Consider the following 18,545-nt stretch of genomic DNA (forward strand, 5'->3'; position numbering starts at 1 on the left):
AGAAATGTCCTGCATGGCTATAATTCGGTCCTGTCCCACCAAAATCATGCCCAGTAAGTACAGTTTCCAGACAGACACCCTAGTTTGCCCTTCCACAGCCTGCTGCTGTTGAGCACTTCCTGTGTTAAAATTTTGGAACCACTGTTTTCTTATCTTGTTTCATTTAGAATTTCTATAAGAATCACTTTGAAATTTATCTTAGATAACATTCAAAAGAAGTGATTTACTTGCATTAAAATACCTAACCCTTGAATTGTGGTTGATTCCCAGTTTAATATGGGACTAAAATATGGTGTTCTGCCACAAGGCCTGAACAGTAGCGTAAGGTTGCATCAGGGCCTGGTAGGATTTTCTCCATATATCTACCACACTTGTGCCATCTAGGAAAGGGACACCTGAAGCTCTACAGTCTCTCCAGTGCCAAAGAAAGATAAGAAGCTAGTAATATCCCACAACTGTAATGGTAACTCATTGTCTGATTATAATTATAAAGAATATGGGATTGTATTTTTTGTATCTTTGTGGTTTTTTAATTTGACTTTTCTAGTAATTCATTTTTATTTTATTTTACCAAACTGTTCATCTGTGACAGATTAGAAATAAGAAAAATACCTGGTCCTACCACAAAGGTGATTTGAAAAGCCCTGAACTTCATCCACATAGTATACACACACAGTGAGTGGAGTACTATGCCATGGTTTTTTTAAAAAAAAAAACAACGATGGCTACTATCTCTATACTATTATGGAATGATCCCCAGGATATATTGTTATATTTTTTTAAAAGATAAAGGAAAATGTGTATAGAATGCCACCATTTATCTAAGGGGGCAGATATGAATATATATACATATTTGCCTATATAAAGGAAAACAATGGGAAGTTAAAGTATATTTTTTTAATAGTTACCTATGAAGAAGAAAAAGAATAAAGGTGGGTAGGAATGGACTTCTTTGAATATACTGTGTTGTATAAATTTGAGTTTGGAACCATATAAATATTTTACATATTTATAAAACTATGTTTAGTGTTTAAAAAGCAATGTTTATAAAGTAATAGTAAAATAAATGAAATTAACCCAAATGCGTATCTAGTTGGTGTTGTAATCACAAAAAGAGAAGCTATGCCAAGTGACTTTAAAATAGAAATTTGAGGGCTTCCCTGGTGGCGCAGTGGTTGAGAATCTGCCTGCCAATGCAGGGGACACGGGTTCGAGCCCTGGTCTGGGAAGATCCCACATGCCGCGGAGCAGCTAGCCCCGTGAGCCACAATTACTGAGCCTGCGCATCTGGAGCCTGTGCTCCACAACGAGAGACGCCTCCATAGTGAGAGGCCTGCGCACCGCGATGAGGAGTGGCCCCCACTTGCCGCAACTAGAGAAAGCCTTCGCACAGAAAGACCCAACACAGCCATAAATTAATTAATTAATTAATTAAAAAAATAGAAATTTGGTTGTGTGTTTTTAGTGGGATATATACTCTTAGAGCATACAGAATTGAAAAAAAAAACTTAAACTCTTTTCACTGTTGCTATTGCTATTCTGAGACTGTTGTCCATAGAGTGAGGGATGAAGCAAATTAGTAATTATGTTAGTTTCACTGATTTCTAGTGTGAGCAAAAAGAAATACAGATGTAAGAACAATGAGATTGTTAAAAAACCCAGTGGTCCTAATTTTGAATTAGAAGTATCAATATGAATTCATGATGTATTTTATCTCTTTGAATATATGTTCATATAAATAAATAAATACATACATATATTGATATTTACTAGCTTAGTCTACTGAAAAGGCTTAGAAATAATGACCTACCCAGTAGCAATGAACATCCTTAATCAAAGGATTAAGTCTCAGACTACCATTTTCCACTACTAGGAACCAGGACTCTCAGAGAAATGGATGATTTCAGGTTTGCAGCAAGAATTGAACAAGATGAACCCAGAACAGCTTTTTATGTCAGAGAGCAAGGAAGTTGTCAAAGACTAAAAGGGGTCGTGTCAAAAGGACTTCGGAACTAACCTGAATAGTCCCACAATAGTTAAAGATGGGCAGTTTGAACATCAGTAAGGATAATAGCTACAGTGGGTAGAAACACATCAAACACACATTTAAATGCATGTGTTTGTAATGATACTTGTAAACAAAAAATACTTCATTACTTACCTTTGAAGAGTTATAGAACCTACTGCATTATTTATAAAACAGTAAATAAGGGAAAGAAATAAATATTCCTGCTTTTCCTGTATGATTTTATAATATGCATATGCTCAGAAGGAGGAGAAAGACTGGAAGGATATACACCAGGATACTATGAAAATGGTTGTTATTATCAGTTACTGAAATTACAGTTGTTTTTACTATATTTTATGGGCTTTGTTTTCTGCAGTTATCCTGTGATAAAATATAATTAAGTATAGAGCTGTAAAGTTCAAAGTTTTCTGTTAGATTACCTATATTATTATTTTCTGATATTTTTCTTTAGGCCTTCAAACAAGCTAGACATATGGGAGGATCTGAAGATAATAAGTAAGCCTGCGTATTCTGTGCAACAGCACAGCCTTAAAATATTTTTAATGGGAAATTTTTGTACTCTATTATGTGGGTAACTCTTCTTTACCTACCTCATAGAGTTTTTTTCAGATTAAATAATTCTCATAAAGCAAGTAGATCAATGGTCATAGAAACTACTCAATAAATATTAGCGGTGGTGGTGGTATTGTTATGATAATATGTAAACCTGTCCTAGACTACATATATGCATATTAGGTACTGATATCTACAATATATACTTTGAAGGAAGTTTTTACTCCAACCCAGATAGTAACTTTACTTTGATATTGTATGCAGACTTTGATTAGCAATAAAAATTTGTAGCAGAAAGCTGCCCTAGAAGAGATGTATCTTCATGTCTCAGAACTTCATACTGTCAGTTATTCCTGTGTTTTCCTATCCATTCAACTAATCCTTATCAACTGAATCATGCTTAAACTTTGCCTATTTGAAAATGAACTAAACTTTTGTACTACCCTGTATTTCCTTTCAGCTATTGTACTTTCTCACATCCATTGTATAATACAAAAGATTTCTACATTCCCTGTCTTTCCTTCTTCACTCCTACTCACTCTTTGACATACTAGAGCCTGGTTTCCAGTCGTGTATCTCCACCCAAGCAGAGGTCTCAAGCATCAGTAGTAACTTCTGTGTTGCTAAATCCACTGGACATTTTCATCCTACTAGACCCCTCCACAAGAGTCAACACTTTTCTCTCTCCTCTGTTTTGAACACGCTGTCCTAGCCGGGTCTCTGGGTGTTTCCCTGTCTTTGTGTACCTTCCTCCAGCCCTTTAACGGGCTTATCCTTTATCCTCTTTTACCTGCCATTGACAGCTGGAGCTCTTCCATGCTCAACCCTCTTCTCTTGCTCAGGACTAGCTCCCTGGACAGCTCTGAGTTCTGAGGCTGCAACACTTAATGCTTCCCAGTCCTTTCTTTTTTTCCTTTCTAAGCTAATAATATATAACCCTTCACTGAATATATCCGTTATTGTTTTTTTTGGTTATTGTTTCAATTAAGAGATCATTCCTAATTTACGATAAACATTTTTTAAGCAGATAAACTATGAAATGTTTTGAATTGATATATTTTTGTACTTGAAACAATTACAAATGTATTTTTAAAGTCATCTTATGAAAAAATAACTGTAGGAATGGTTTGTGATTTTACACATTTGTTTATATTTTAATAATTAGTACCAAGTGGTTTTCTTTTCTCTGTAAAGGTTTCACAAGAAGTATCGTAGCTGTGTACAGTACTTGCATGCTGGTGGTTCTTTTGCGAGTCCAGTTAAACATAATTGGTGGATATATTTACCTGGATAATGCAGCAGTTGGCAAAAATGGCACCGTAAGTTTAATAGACTTCAGTAGATATTGCCCTTTCTTTCAAGAGGTTCAAAATTTAACCAAATATTATTTATTTGGTAAATAATTCATATAGAATGATAATTCATATAGAATAAATATCTTTATATTTCATGTGATTATAAACTTTTAGCATTATTATTCTTCATATTTTGAAGCTAGGCTTTTTGTTATGTTAAAGAATAGTATTTTTCCTGTTGTTCCAGGTCCTAAAGAATCTCAGCTCAAGTTATAATGAAAATATTATTATTTACTAATAATATTGGGTACCTTATTTCTGTTTTATACAGACAGTTCTTGCCCCCCCAGATGTCCAACAGCAATATTTATCAAGTATTCAACACCTCCTTGGAGATGGTAAGATTCTTATTCGTGACCTGTAAACTAGTTCTGATTCATTCATTCGTAGTATTGAGGAATTGAAAAAGTCAACAACGCTTTTATGTTTGTTTTTGCTTTAATAGGCCTGACAGAATTGATCACTGTCATTAAACAAGCTGTGCAGAAGATTTTAGGAAGGTAAGGCATTTTGCTTTGGCTTTTCTGACTTACTGATTCTGATGAATAAAAGAAAAATTCGAATTGTTCTAATGAAGCTAGTGATTTGACAAATGGTGGTCTGCGAAACTCTTAACCTAATATGGACACAGCCCTGCGGTGTTACATTGTGGAATCCATTTTCTTCATCAGTATCAACCTTTTCATACTAAGGGAAAAGATTTAATGTTTCATTGTTTATTGATTGATTTCCAAACAAACCAGAGATATTTGGGTCATGAGATAAAAAACCTGCTTTTAAAAATCTGTGTCTGAGGCTTTTAACTCCCGTTCATACAGTGGGAATTTTCTTGTGAAATCTGCAACAAGATTTTTCTTGGTCCTTAACGGGTAGCTGATTTCTTAATCTACTCTAGTGATTTCACAGTCAGCAGTTTCAGGTTTGACTGGTTGAAACAGGATCTCAGGTAGTAACCTGTTAGGGTAAGAGTGTGTATAGGATGTGTTGTATAGTTTCAATTTATCCCAATTCCCTTTTCTCTGTTTCTAGTGTTTCTCTTAAACATTCTTTGTCCCTTTTGGACTTGGAGCAAAAACTAAAAGAAATCAGAGATCTCGTTGAGCAACATAAATCTTCTTCTTGGATTAATAACGATGGATCCAGATCTTTATTGTGCCATTATATGATGCCAGATGAAGAAACTCCATTAGCAGTTCAGGTGCTTCATTCATAACCATTTAACCAAACGAATTACTCTTTTTTTTTAAGGTTTTTTTCACTATCTCTTAAAATTTAGATTTCTGAGTCTCTTGAAAGGTAAGTGATTGAAAGACATGTATTTCAGTAATTTAAATAAAACCTCATTAATTTAGAAAACAAACTGTAAATGGAACTGACTTCTAGTTAGAAAAAACTTTAGATATTCAGCAGAATTTTATTGAATATTAGTTATGTGACAGACACTAGTATGATTGGGATATAAAATGAATAAGATGTATTAATTACACCTGGGGAACACAGGAGACAAATTCAGTTCCTTTGGCTAGAGCATTTCTGTATGAGGTCAGGTAACAGAAGATAAAGCTGGTAGTTGGGGCAAGATCCTAAAGAGCTTTGTGTGCCAAGATAAAGAGTCTGAACTTCCATTTCAAATTCTAATCAAGCCAGTACCACAATCACATTTGCTTTTTAAGATGAATCAATGATGGCAGTATCTGAATGGACTGAAGGAGTCATCCAGTTGAGAAACAAAGAAGGCCTAATCTAACATTTATCAGCTATGGTGTTGCTATACACTGGTGTGTCCCAGCCAGTTGTGATTTAAGTTATTCATTGGTTAAGAATAATAAAAATGCCAAAGAGTACATGTTATAGACCTCATTTTTTAAAAATTTTATACCTAAGTGGATTGCATCCATTCTTTGCCGTTGAGAGAAGAATATCTCTCACTTAACAATTGGAGAAGTCTTAGACCAGAGAGGCCCCTATGCCATACCTCAGCGTAAAGGTCCTGTTAGAACAAAGACTGCCATGTTTTTCATTGCCTGCCGGTTTCCCCCTTGCCCAGAAACCCCAGAGATAGATGTTTGTGGGTACTGAGAGACCCTGCATTCATGAATAGGCCAAAAAAAAAAGCAAACCATGTGAGGAAACCCTGTGAACTGCAGGATGGAGGCTAAATTGAAGGAGCAGAACAGACCTGACAGAATTAATGAAAGAAACAGGAGAAAACTTACTTACAAATTAGAATCTCAAGGAGATGCAATAATAGTATTTAAAAAGCTTTCTGGAATGATAAAGCAATTTCCAAATTTTAAAATTCAATAGTGGAATTAAAAAAGAAAATGATTCAAAAGAACGGATGAAGAGAGGGATGATAGACCAAATCTTACCTGAATTAAATTTAAACCTGCAACTTCAGATTGAAAGGACACACAGAGCCTTAGACTAAACTAGATTGATGAGAAAAGACACATACATATCCTGATAAAAAGTCTTAACAATCACAGAAAAAAAATCCCTGGCCTCTGCAACCTCAAAGGCTATTTTTTTCTTTGTAAGTATATTCTAGAAATGTGTCCAAGAGGGGTCAGATAAACAAAGATCTTACTGTGACTCATGTTCTAAATACTGCTTACCTGTGCACATGAACCTTTATAGTGTTTTGAGTTTAACATTTTTTGATTGTTGATAGAACATAGACTTTTAGGCTTCCTGAACTCCTGAGTTTATTAATATGATTTGTTTCATCATAACCCTGTGCTAATATTTGAAACCCTGAAATGTGGCCTTTTAATTTCACAGGCCTGTGGGCTTTCTCCTAGAGATGTTACCACTATTAAACTACTCAATGAAACTAGAGACATGTTGGAAAGGTATGTATACTGCATGTAACAGAAAGCATGTGTTTCTTTTTTGAATGTACTTATGACCATTTTATAGTTTTTTTTGAACAACGTTCAACATAATATTCTGTTAAAATTAAATTTAAAATCTATTCCCCTGCCTTAAGTAGGATTTCCTACCTAAACTAATGGTCCTCTTATTAGGGTGGGGAGGGAAGCAAAGATTTTTTTTTTAGGAGACCCATGCCTTGCCCCCACCTACTTTCCTAGCCTAGAGACTCTGATATACTAGTTAAGGAACTGGAAGATAGTTAGCATTTATATTTTGAGGAAGGCTTTCAAGGGTGATTCTCATATGCTCAGTGTGTAGTGGTAAATGGTTAACAACCAGCCCTGTAAAGAAAAAAGACCAGAAACAAATTGTAGCCACAGCAGTGCTGACTACCAACTTGAGGTCACTCAGTGCTGACTTGGAGAGTTGGGAAAAGATGCTCTTGGCAGCCAAAGCTAGCCAGCTCCAGCTAGGCCTCAGGTGTAGACACATGTACACACATGCTAATGTGTATGCACACACACCTGTACTCAATTTTGAGAACTACTTCCCCTAACGCTTTCAGGATAGTCTATAATGTTCCTAAATCTTTGAGTGATAAAAATTTCACATCCTCCCTAAACTGAGTATTACTATTTTAAATTACCCAGAAGAGAGCCAGAGTGTTAGAAATGGAAAAAGCATCAGATTATGCATTAGAAAACGAGAGGACCTAGATTCAAGGTTGGCTGTCCTATTTACTATCTGGTCAACCTTGATTGAGCCACTTAACACTCGTTGAGGTAGTTCTATCATTGTGAAATCTTAGTGGTAATACCAGTTCCATCCACTTTATCTTAAGTGATTAAAATATCAAAGTTTCTTTTCAACTAAAGATAATTTAAGATCATTTTTTCTAGTTTTTTTCTAGTTCTGTTTTCTGGGCAAATTATATCCTTTGTTTATAATATTTTTTCATAATCTTGAAGAAAATCAGCAAATTTTTAGGTTAACTCAGCTACTACTCTACTATCTGAATTCATCAAGTTCTAGTCCCTTGACTTTCTACAGTAGCAATCTCCACTTTTTTCTTATTCAAACCACTCCATGAAGCTCTAGAAAAAGGTCATCAGTGAACTTTTCCCAAATCCAGTCAACATGTAATGCTCATCTTACTTGGCCTTTCTCTAGTAATTGACACTGGTGATCAAGGCTTTCTTGAAATTCCTTTCTCTTATGGCTTCAATGAAAAATCTAATTTTTCTCTCAGTTCTCAGATCATTTCTTCTTAGGTTCCTCTATGCCTGCCTTTCCTTTAAATATTAGTGTTTCCCAGGTATTTGTTCTTATTTCATCCTCAGCTGCCCCAAGCAATTTTATATACTCCTACTAATTTACTGTCTGTATGTTAGTAATTCCCAAACTTATAGCCCTAGCCCTCCACTCTCATGAGTTGAATTGAGATTTCTACATGTCGAAGATAGAACTAATCTGTTCAACTAGGCAGTTTCTAACTCTCATAGCATACATATATTATTCTTTATATCAAAGAGTTTTTGTGAGGTACTGACATGATGTAACAAAAAGAGCTTGAACTTTAAGATCAAAAAGGCCTGGGTTCAAATTCTGGCTCCCATATTTACTAATTACATAACCTTTGGACAGATTTCTTCATCCCTCAAGTATCCAGTTCCTCATCTGTTGTACATGTTAATAAAATATTCTGTCTCACTGGGATGATATGATAGAGTATATAAGGCAAACCAATAACCTGTGACTATAAGAGGATTCCTCTTCAAGTGTTTCCGCAAGAGAAGTAATACTATTTATTGATATTTATAAAAATACACTTATAAAGTGCTGCCTAATGTAAGAAAATCTAGCAAAATGCATGAATATTCTCATTGTGTTGTGCTAAATAATAAGCTCACTTTTTATGCTTAACTTTTAAGATTGACTCCTTGATATATTTTTATAGTGTTTTAGTCTAAAAACTAAATTGTGACTAGAAATGTTGGTGGTTGTCAAAGGTAACCACATCGTTATTGAATTTGTCTCCTTTTCGATTGAAAATCTGAAAAGTAACTTATCCTCTTATTTTGTGTAGTCCAGATTTTAGTACAGTTTTGAATACCTGTCTAAACCGAGGATTTAGTAGACTGCTAGACAATATGGCTGAGTTCTTTCGACCTACTGAACAGGACCTGCAACACGGTAACTCCATGAATAGGTAAGAAGACATAAAAGAATGTTATCAGTCTAAAGAATGTTCTAATAAAATAGTGCTTTGGGATGTGTTTATTTTTTGTTCCAGGTAACAAAAATATCTTAGAGGATAAATTTGAATGTTTGTTTTTTCAACAAATTAAACTCTGTTCAACCAATGACTCCTTCATTAGGAGGAGCTCTTTCAGTATTCAATATTAAAACTTTCATTTCTTCCAAAAATTTTGCCACTATATAAAGTACTTAAGTTGTGAAACTATTTTTTCTATAGGCCAAATTTCAATTATTGGGGCTTTTTAGATTTCACTCTTTAGAATACAAAACTGAAAACATTATTTAAGTTTTAATGTTTTCTCTTACATTATTCCAGTACTATAAGCCATAACTAGCCTGTATAATTCAGCCAAGCATTCTTGTTTCTAAATTCCCACTTGATGAATTATCTCCTAGTTCTACAGCCCTTATTGTAGGATTAGGAATGTTTATTTAGTGCAATTGGTAGTGATTTTAATCATAACTATTACTAAGTCATGGATTCACACTGCCAAAAGATATCTTATGGTTTTATTATATTCTTATCATCTCAGCATGAGCACCTTGAATCTCCTATTAGGATTTACACTCTTTTGCAGTTTTTTAAGTTAAATTCAGAAAATAATAGGTACTAAATCAATGTTAACTGACTATAAACTCATCTGTTAAAATTAGGGGTAACAGTAACTGATATGCAGTATGTATGTGCAATGTCCAATTTAATTCTCAAATACACAGGGCAAGATTATTTTATTTGCCCGGTTCTCTGGGACCCATCTTTATTATACAAAAAGGAATAATTTGCAGTTAACATTGAGGATTTGGAATGCCTAGCATCATAAAATTTATTTTCTGAAGCAATTTAAATATCATCCTAAAATCTTTTTTAGCAGTTCTTTAAATTATCAAAAAAAAATTTCAGCCTCTATAAAATACTCCCTAAATCAAGGTGCTCCAGTCAACAAAATTTCACTATAATCTCTACCTAGCAGAAGTATTAGTCATTTCCTGAGTAGTTATAAGAATTGTAATAGTTGATATAATATAAACAAATACTTGATCTTATACACTAAAGAATTATAAAAATTATGTTACAATTACATCAGCCGTTGATAGTCTTTTCTGAACTCCTGTAGTACTCATTATCACTCCTGTAGTACTCAGTGTTTATACTTAACTATTGGCAAAGAGAGAAAATATCACTAATTATGTGTACTACAATTAATAATCCAGAACCCTCAAGAGAATCAACAGAAAAATGATGTAAACTAATAAAACATTAAATTTTACATATATATGTATATATTACATATGTATATATTTATGTATATACTATATATATAACATGTGCATATAATATATGTGTATATATAAACATATATATATATAATATTAAAAATTTTCCTATCACAAGAAACAACCCAATAGAAAATATGATGGATAAACATGGGATGTAAAAGAAAAACTATGCACTTAAAGTACGAATATAGATATGAGTCCTAAATAAAATATAAACAAATGAAATCCAGAAATATATAGCAGTAATAATAGTGACCAGTACTTCTGTTTTCTTTTTCTACATACAAGTATGATAGGTATTTTTCAGAACATTATCTCATTGAATTCTTAAAATAGCCCTAGGAAGTAAGTACTAGTATCTTCCTCTTGCCACAGGTGAGGAAACTAAGACAGAGAAAAATTAAATAATTTGTGGTCACGCAGCCAGCGAGTAGTAAAGCCAGATGTTCACTCACATTTGTCTCACATCAGAGCCTGGAATTTCTAGTTATTCTCCAAGACTGTGACTAATTAGGGTTTATTTTAAGAATGCAAGGAAGTTTAAACATTAAGAAAGTTATTACACTAATTCATAACATTAATAAGTTAATAGGACAAAAAACAAGCATCATCTTCAGTGTTGCTGAAAAAGCATTCAATAAAATATAACTTTTATTACTGATAAAACCTCTTCTAGAAATAAAAAATCCTTTTTATATAATAAAATATTTGAAATCAAAAGCAAATGTTATACTTAATGGCAACACACTAGAATTATTTCCATTAAATTAAAAACAGTATAAAGATGGTCACTATTGTCATATTTATTCAGCATCATTTTATTATTCTAACCAGTGCAGTAAGACTAGGAAGAGACAATTCTGAGAACCAAATTCAGGAATGCCAGTGATTTTTATATATTTATTTTGCGAAGAGACACTTACTGAATGTTTATTACTGTATAATAAACTGTTAGTTGACTCTTGATTTTCTAAGTTAAATTCTTATCTTCAGAAAATGACATTAGTTTCAGAAAGGGAGAGAAAAAAGTTATTGTTATATGAAAGTGACATGATTTTATACTTAGAAATCCAAGAGAATCAGCTAAAATTTGTAAAGTTAGCTTCCCAAAATTAATCTATAAATGTGGTCAAAGTACCATCAAAATACACTGAGGATTAGAGAGTGGTTGCTTTGTTATTTTTGAACCTGAAAAATTGATAGTACTGGGCTTCCTGGTGGTGCAGTGGTTGAGAGTCCGCCTGCCGATGCAGGGGACACGGGTTCCTGCCCCAGTCCCGGAAGATCCCACATGCCCCGGAGCGGCTGGGCCCGTGAGCCATGGCCACTGAGCCTGCGCGTCCGGAGCCTGTACTCCGCAATGGGAGAGGCCACAACAGTGAGAGGCCCGCATACCGAAAAAAAAAAAAAAAAAAAAAAAACTGATAGTACTAAAGGAGGAATAAACGGCTGAGAATACTCAAGAAATTATTGAAGAAGTAGAGCAATGAATACTTTCCCTATAGAACATGTATTATAAGGTACAGTTATTCAAATAATATGTTACTAGGAATAGATGAATCAGTGAAATACGATATAAAATCCAGAAACAGGCTCTAAAATATACAAGATATAGCATATGATAAAAGTTAGGAAGAGATGTATTATTTCGTAAATAACGGTAAGACAGTCATGGTAAGATGACTAATTGTAAAATAAAGTTAGAGCCCTTCTGTACCATACTTATAGCCAGAAACAAAAACAAAAGCAAAAACCAGGGGGTTTAAACAATCAAAACATAAATGAAGTGATAGAAAACAGGTGAATATTTAGCTGATCTCAAGATGGAAAAAGTTTTTCTAAGAATGAAAGTAAAGAACTTTATATGAATAAAATAATGTTTGGCGGTAAAATTTAAAAGTTAAAGATCAAGCAAGTTATAACTTTATAATCAATATTAAATGCAAATGATATATTGGGGAAGTATTTGCAAATTATATGCCTCATATACAGAGGTTAATAGCATTATATACACATCAGTTAAGGAAGGAAACCCAAAGAAGGAGATGGTCAGAGACACAAACATAATTCACAAAAGAGCATGTAGAAATGACCAATTTGTCCATTTATCTAAAATCTGTTTATTAAACATCTGCTATTTATCAAGTACTTTACTAAGTCTCTGTCCTCATGGATCTTATAATCTAGTAGGAGAAACAGACAGTAAACATAATTGCATAAACTATGATAAGTGTTATATAGGAAAAGAATGTTGAGCATATAATAGAAGTATTTGAACAAACATGGAAAGTCAAGTAGAGTTTGCAAGGAAATAATTTGAACAAGAACAAAAAGATGAGGTCTTGGATAGAGTGAGGCAGTTGACATTCAGAGGAGAAGTCATAGCGCAAAGACTTTGAAGACAGGAGGACCACGGTACACTTCGAGGACCTGGAAGACCAGTGTGGCAGCTGAAAGGATGGAACTAGGGAAAGAATGGTGTGAGATGAAGTTGGAGAATTCAGCACATACAGGTTATGATTGTCAGCTTGAGAATGCTGGGGAGGCACTAGAAAAGTGGCAGGAGAGTGACAGGATGGGATTTACATTGTAGGATCACTTTGATTGCTTTGTGAAGGTGGAATTGGGAAAGTAGACATTGGGGGTGGGACATAGCAATGGATGAATGAAACTTTTATTAATCATGTCAACAAGTATGTTTTGAGCACACACTGCACCAGGCCCTTTACAAAGTGCTAGGATAATACAGTGAGTGAGGTGGGCATGAAACCACATGGACCTTGTGTGGTAGTGCTGTCTTCAATTTCTGTGGAAGACAAATTCACTAACATATAAAGAGACACATCAAACAAAAATCATGACAGGTTTTGAAAAATGCTGCAAAGGTACCAAGGGGGAGAAGTGGCGGGGTGGGGGGTGGGATGGTGAGATGAATTGGGTGATTGGGATTGACATGTATACACTACTATGTATAAAATGGATAACTGTTAAGAACCTACTGTATAAAAAATAAGTTAAATTTAAAAATTCAAAAAAAAAAAGAAAAATGCTGCAAAGGTACTGTGAAGGAGAATAATGACTGATCTCTTCAGGAATGCATAAATCTCTCCACTTTTTTCAATGCAATCCCTATCAAACTACCACTGGCATTTTTCACAGAACTAGAATGAAAAATTTCGCAATTTGTATGGAAACACAAAAGACCCCGAATAGCCAAAGCAATCTTGAGAACGAAAAAAGGAGCTGGAGGAATCAGGCTCCCTGACTTCAGACTATACTACAAAGCTACAGTAATCAAGACAGTATGGTACTGGCACAAAAACAGAAATATAGATCAATGGAACAGGATAGAAATCCCAGAGATAAACCCACACACATATGGACACCTTATCTTTGATAAAGGTGGCAGGAATGTACAGTGGAGAAAGGACAGCCTCTTCAATAAGTGGTGCTGGGAAAACTGGACAGCTACATGTAAAAGTATGAGATTAGATCACTCCCTAACACCATACACAAAAATAAGCTCAAAATGGATTAAAGACCTAAATGTAAGGCCAGAAACTATCAAACTCTTAGAGGAAAACATAGGCAGAACACTCTATGACATAAATCACAGCAAGATCCTTTCTGACCCACCTCCTAGAGTAATGGAAATAAAAACAAAAATAAACAAATGGGACCTAATGAAACTTCAAAGCTTTTGCACAGCAAAGGAAACCATAAACAAGACCAAAAGACAACCCTCAGAATGCAAAAAATATTTGCAAATGAAGCAACTGACAAAGGATTAATCTCCAAAATTTGCAAGCAGCTCATGCAGCTCAATAACAAAAAAAGAAACAACCCAATCCAAAAATGGGCAGAAGACCTAAATAGACATTTCTCCAAAGAAGATATACAGACTGCCAACAAACACATGAAAGGATGCTCAACATCACTAATCATTAGAGAAATGCAAATCATAACTACAATGAGATATCATCTCACACCAGTCAGAATGGCCATCAACAAAAAATCTAGAAACAATAAATGCTGGAGAGGGTGTGGAGAAAAGGGAACACTCTTGCACTGCTGGTGGGAATGTGAATTGGTTCAGCCACTATGGAGAACAGTATGGAGTTTCCTTAAAAAACTACAAATAGAACTACCATATGACCCAGCAATCCCACTACTGGGCATATACCCTGAGAAAACCAAAATTCAAAAAGAGTCATGTACCAAAATGTTCATTGCAGCTCTATTTACAATAGCCCGGAGATGGAAACAACCTAAGTGCCCATCAGCGGATGAATGGATAAAGAAGATGTGGCACATATATACAATGGAATATTACTCAGCCATAAAAAGAAACGAAATTGAGCTATTTGTAATGAGGTGGATAGACCTAGAGTCTGTCATACAGAGTGAAGTAAGTCAGAAAGAAAAAGACAAATACCGTATTGTAACACATATATATGGAATTTAAGAAAAAAAAATGTCATGAAGAACCTAGGGGTAAGACAGGAATAAAGACGCAGACCTACTGGAGAACGGACTTGAGGATATGGGGAGGGGGAAGGGTGAGCTGTGACAGGGCGAGAGAGAGTCATGGACATAGACACACTACCAAACGTAAGGTAGATAGCTAGTGGGAAGCAGCCGCATGGCACAAGGATATTGGCTCGGTGCTTTGTGACAGCCTGGAGGGGTGGGATAGGGAGGGTGGGAGGGAGGGAGACGCAAGAGGTAAGACATATGGGAACATATGTATATGTATAACTGATTCACTTTGTTATAAAGCAGAAACTAACACACCATTGTAAAGCAATTATACCCCAATAAAGATGTTAAAAAAAAAAAAAAGCATTCCCTCAAATCTTAGCACAGCATACTAGTTAGATACCATAGCTTCAGCATTTTCATGATATTTAAAAGGAAAATTTTAGTGTAGTCCCAGGTTTAAATGTATGAAATGTGATATTTTATGTAATAAATCAAGTCTTTAACCCACACACAAAAAGTAGTTTCATTATTTAACAGTCATTATATATATAGTCACACATAACATTCATTCATTCATTCATCCAGGAAATGTTTATTGAGCATTTACAGGTTAGAAGGTCATTGCTGTAGTCTAGAGAAGAGATAATGCCTAGTGTGGATAGGTTTGGCAATGGGGAGAAGTAGACACATTTAAGAAATATTGAGGATTGTGGAGAGGCTGGATATAGGCAGGAGAAGGAAGTACCGATGATCCCAGGTTTCCTACTTACTCAGCTGACTAGATGACAGTACAGTTCACTGAAGTAGAGGGAAAAAACATTTGACATTGCTAGTAATTAAGAGAAATACAGAGCAAAACTGTGAGATGCCATTTTCAGCTATCAGACATATGAAGGTTAAAGAAAAAGATAATGCTTGATGTAGAAAGAAGGCATGATAGAGCAGGTATCCTCATAAACTGTTAGAGAAGCAGAGAGCATTTGGCAATATACATTTTAAAGCTTAAAAGCATTCATACCCTTCGACCCAGTAATTTACTGTAAATACAAAAAGTTATTTACATTAAGGAATATTAGGCAAAAACTTAAATGCCCAACTGTAGGGAGCTGATGATATAAATTGTCACAGCTAGAGGATGGATTACTATATAATTATTAAAAAACAGACAAAAACTTTGGAAGAACTTTTAATGAGATGGAAAAATGATTATAACCTGTGAATAAAAATGCAAAACAAGTGTTGCTTGGGATGTTATAGTTGTGTGTTAAAAACACAAAAAGTATAGATATGTATATATAAAAAATTACTGGAAAAAATTAATTATGATGTCAATTGACATCATAGTTGTTATTTCTAGGTGGTAGAATTATATGTGGTTTATATTTTCTTATTAATACATTTCTATAAGTACTTTTCAATGACTATTACTTTTATAATTAAAATATTAAGTTCCTATAATTTAAGAAAATAATTATTACTGTGATGATTTTTCAGTCTTTCCAGTGTCAGCCTGCCTTTAGCTAAGATAATTCCAATAATAAATGGACAGATCCATTCAGTTTGCAGTGAAACACCTAGTCATTTTGTTCAGGTAAGAGGAAAGCTTGGGGGTATTATTAAAAACAGACTGTACTCTTGGTTGTGATCCTGTTTGTCCAACATAAAATTACATTTCTCTTCTATGATATTTGTTCAAAGAAACCAAAAACTTGAAACCACATGTAGAGTATGGTAGCATGACCCATGAGAGTAATAATGTATCATGGCACTTTTATGAGGTTGGGAATACCTTTCTCCATGTTATAGTCCAACACGTGTTAGACAGACTACATTTTAGTCCAAATATATTCTAGTGGTCAGTTGAGTTTACAGTGTTACTGTTTTGCATTAAGCTGTGCTAGTAGAAAAGTTGAGCCTTGAGGCAAATCAGCGAACTAGTTCCTCGCATTTTGAGGAAAAATTGAAAATTTTTATGGGAAAGGTAAAGCATCTTAATAGCTAATAAATACAACAATTAATAGTGCACCAATAATCTGCTCATTAAAAACTGCATACTCAGTAGGTTATTTAAATTTTTCATTAGACTACCTATAACTCCATCTCCTTTCTTAGGAAAGCATTTTAGAATACATTGAGTAAGACTAATTTTATTAAAAGGACAACTTTGAATCCATAGGTTTTTTTCCAAGTCACTTGCAAACTTGGAAACTGTACAACAAGTAATAAATTACCTGCAATACACCTCAGTTCCAAACCACTGCCATAATGTGCAGTGCAAAGAGACCCTAGGCCTAAGTGTAAAGATGGCATCTTCTCAGTATCGTTTATCTCTGTGGATTTCTACTTGAGGACATGAAGAGTCCTGAGACTATGGGTTGTAATTCTTCCTTTCTCTGTATAGTGTCATTAGCTTGTCCTTAACATGCTACTTTTCCTCACTCCTTCAGTCTTCTGTGTCATCCTCTCACCCATGAGAATTAGCCATTCATATTTCAGAAGAAAGAATGAATAAGGCTGATCTCATTTCACTTAATTTTAAGCTTAATTTAAGCTCAAAAAATCTTAATTAAAAACTTAGTTTTAAATTTTCTGTTTATTTTTTTTAATTTTTACATGTATATTAGTGTGAGAAAAAAAGTTATAACTTCTGGCATTTAAACCTTTATCTTTCTCCATTTTCATGAAGTCTCTGGCTTCATCAGTAAGCTGTTCATCTTGACAAGTGGGAAATACAGCTAAGCGTAATACAACACCAGCTCTGGTGCTTAAGTAATTTATGTTCTACATTAATTAAAGTCTGTATAATTGAGAATGAAGACAAAAGGTTTCAACCTAGTAAAAACATCATTGATACTAATGCTTAGTAAATTTTCTTAGTGTGACTGGATGTAGATTGAGTTTATAAACTAGACCATTAATTGACAAGACTTCCACCAATTTTTTTAACTATGATTTCTATGAGTTAAAATGCCACGTGGTATTCAGAGAATTTAACCTTGAATTTGTGAGAACAAGACTTACCTAAGCTCACTTGGGTTTTCTGATGCTTAGGAGAGAACACAAAGGATAGGTTCACTTCTTGTTTCTCTGCTGCTCACAGGGCACTTAATGGTTTCTGTTGTCATAGATCCTTTCACTATCTGGAGAAGCCTGTGGACGCCTCCTCAGAATAATGCCTATAAATGCATATTGTAAAATACGTAGGTTTTAAAGAAAACCAATTGCATACAGTTTTAAAATACTTTTAAAAATCAGATTTACGATATAGCAATATTGCTTCTTTGTTCATGCATTAAATAACAAGATGTAATGGCACTCCATGTAACTTCCACAGCTGTCTATCATATGATGTAAAAATGTCTGATTTCTACTAAAGGCAAATTCAGAGGTTCTGCTGCTACTATCAGTTTGTTGCTTACATTCATAACTGAAGGAAATGCTAGATTTTAGTTGAAGGTTAATGAAAATAAAGATGTAATTTTTTCCTTATCTACATTCACAGATCCCTTAAGAACCCCTGTTCTCAGGTGTATATGTGTGATTATGTATGTGTGTATATGTAATATATGATATACTACATATATTCTATGTTAGAAAGTAATATACCTCAATCATGTCATGTCAGCTTCCAGCAAAAGTACCTTTAGACTTGTATAGTGTTGTAATCATTTATTCAACAGATACTCTTCTAGCACTTGACACACACAGAAATC

The 18,545-nt window shown here is 34.3% G+C and overlaps 2 protein-coding genes across 8 annotated transcripts in view; one reads left to right on the top strand and one right to left on the bottom strand.

Annotated features, from left to right (window-relative positions):
* Positions 1 to 18,545, top strand: part of PEX3 (peroxisomal biogenesis factor 3) — a 36,615-nt gene that overhangs the window by 16,823 nt on the left and 1,247 nt on the right. For both annotated transcript variants that reach the window (XM_019951683.3, XM_019951682.3), the window contains exons 4-11: positions 2,481 to 2,524; positions 3,776 to 3,900; positions 4,208 to 4,274; positions 4,382 to 4,436; positions 4,966 to 5,134; positions 6,721 to 6,791; positions 8,900 to 9,022; positions 16,327 to 16,423. In XM_019951683.3, the coding sequence (XP_019807242.1) occupies positions 2,481 to 2,524; positions 3,776 to 3,900; positions 4,208 to 4,274; positions 4,382 to 4,436; positions 4,966 to 5,134; positions 6,721 to 6,791; positions 8,900 to 9,022; positions 16,327 to 16,423 (751 nt within the window). The remainder of the gene's footprint in view (positions 1 to 2,480; positions 2,525 to 3,775; positions 3,901 to 4,207; positions 4,275 to 4,381; positions 4,437 to 4,965; positions 5,135 to 6,720; positions 6,792 to 8,899; positions 9,023 to 16,326; positions 16,424 to 18,545) is intronic.
* The window catches only part of FUCA2 (alpha-L-fucosidase 2), a 60,166-nt gene that overhangs the window by 14,554 nt on the left and 27,067 nt on the right, over positions 1 to 18,545 (bottom strand). For 3 of the 6 annotated variants that reach the window (XR_002179703.3, XR_012324889.1, XR_012324888.1), the window contains exon 8: positions 17,854 to 18,008. The exons of 1 other annotated variant lie outside the window; for it this stretch is intronic. Coding sequence is in view for 1 of the 5 variants with exons in the window: in XM_019951680.3 (XP_019807239.2) it covers positions 17,938 to 18,008 (71 nt within the window). In the remaining 4 variants the exon portion in view is untranslated. Of the gene's footprint in view, positions 1 to 16,420; positions 18,009 to 18,545 lie in introns of those variants that run through there. 2 more of the 6 variants (XR_004529272.2, XM_019951680.3) reach the window with 2 other exon arrangements.

This window comes from Tursiops truncatus, chromosome 12 (assembly GCF_011762595.2).
Source record: "Tursiops truncatus isolate mTurTru1 chromosome 12, mTurTru1.mat.Y, whole genome shotgun sequence".
Classification (NCBI taxonomy): domain Eukaryota; kingdom Metazoa; phylum Chordata; class Mammalia; order Artiodactyla; family Delphinidae; genus Tursiops; species Tursiops truncatus.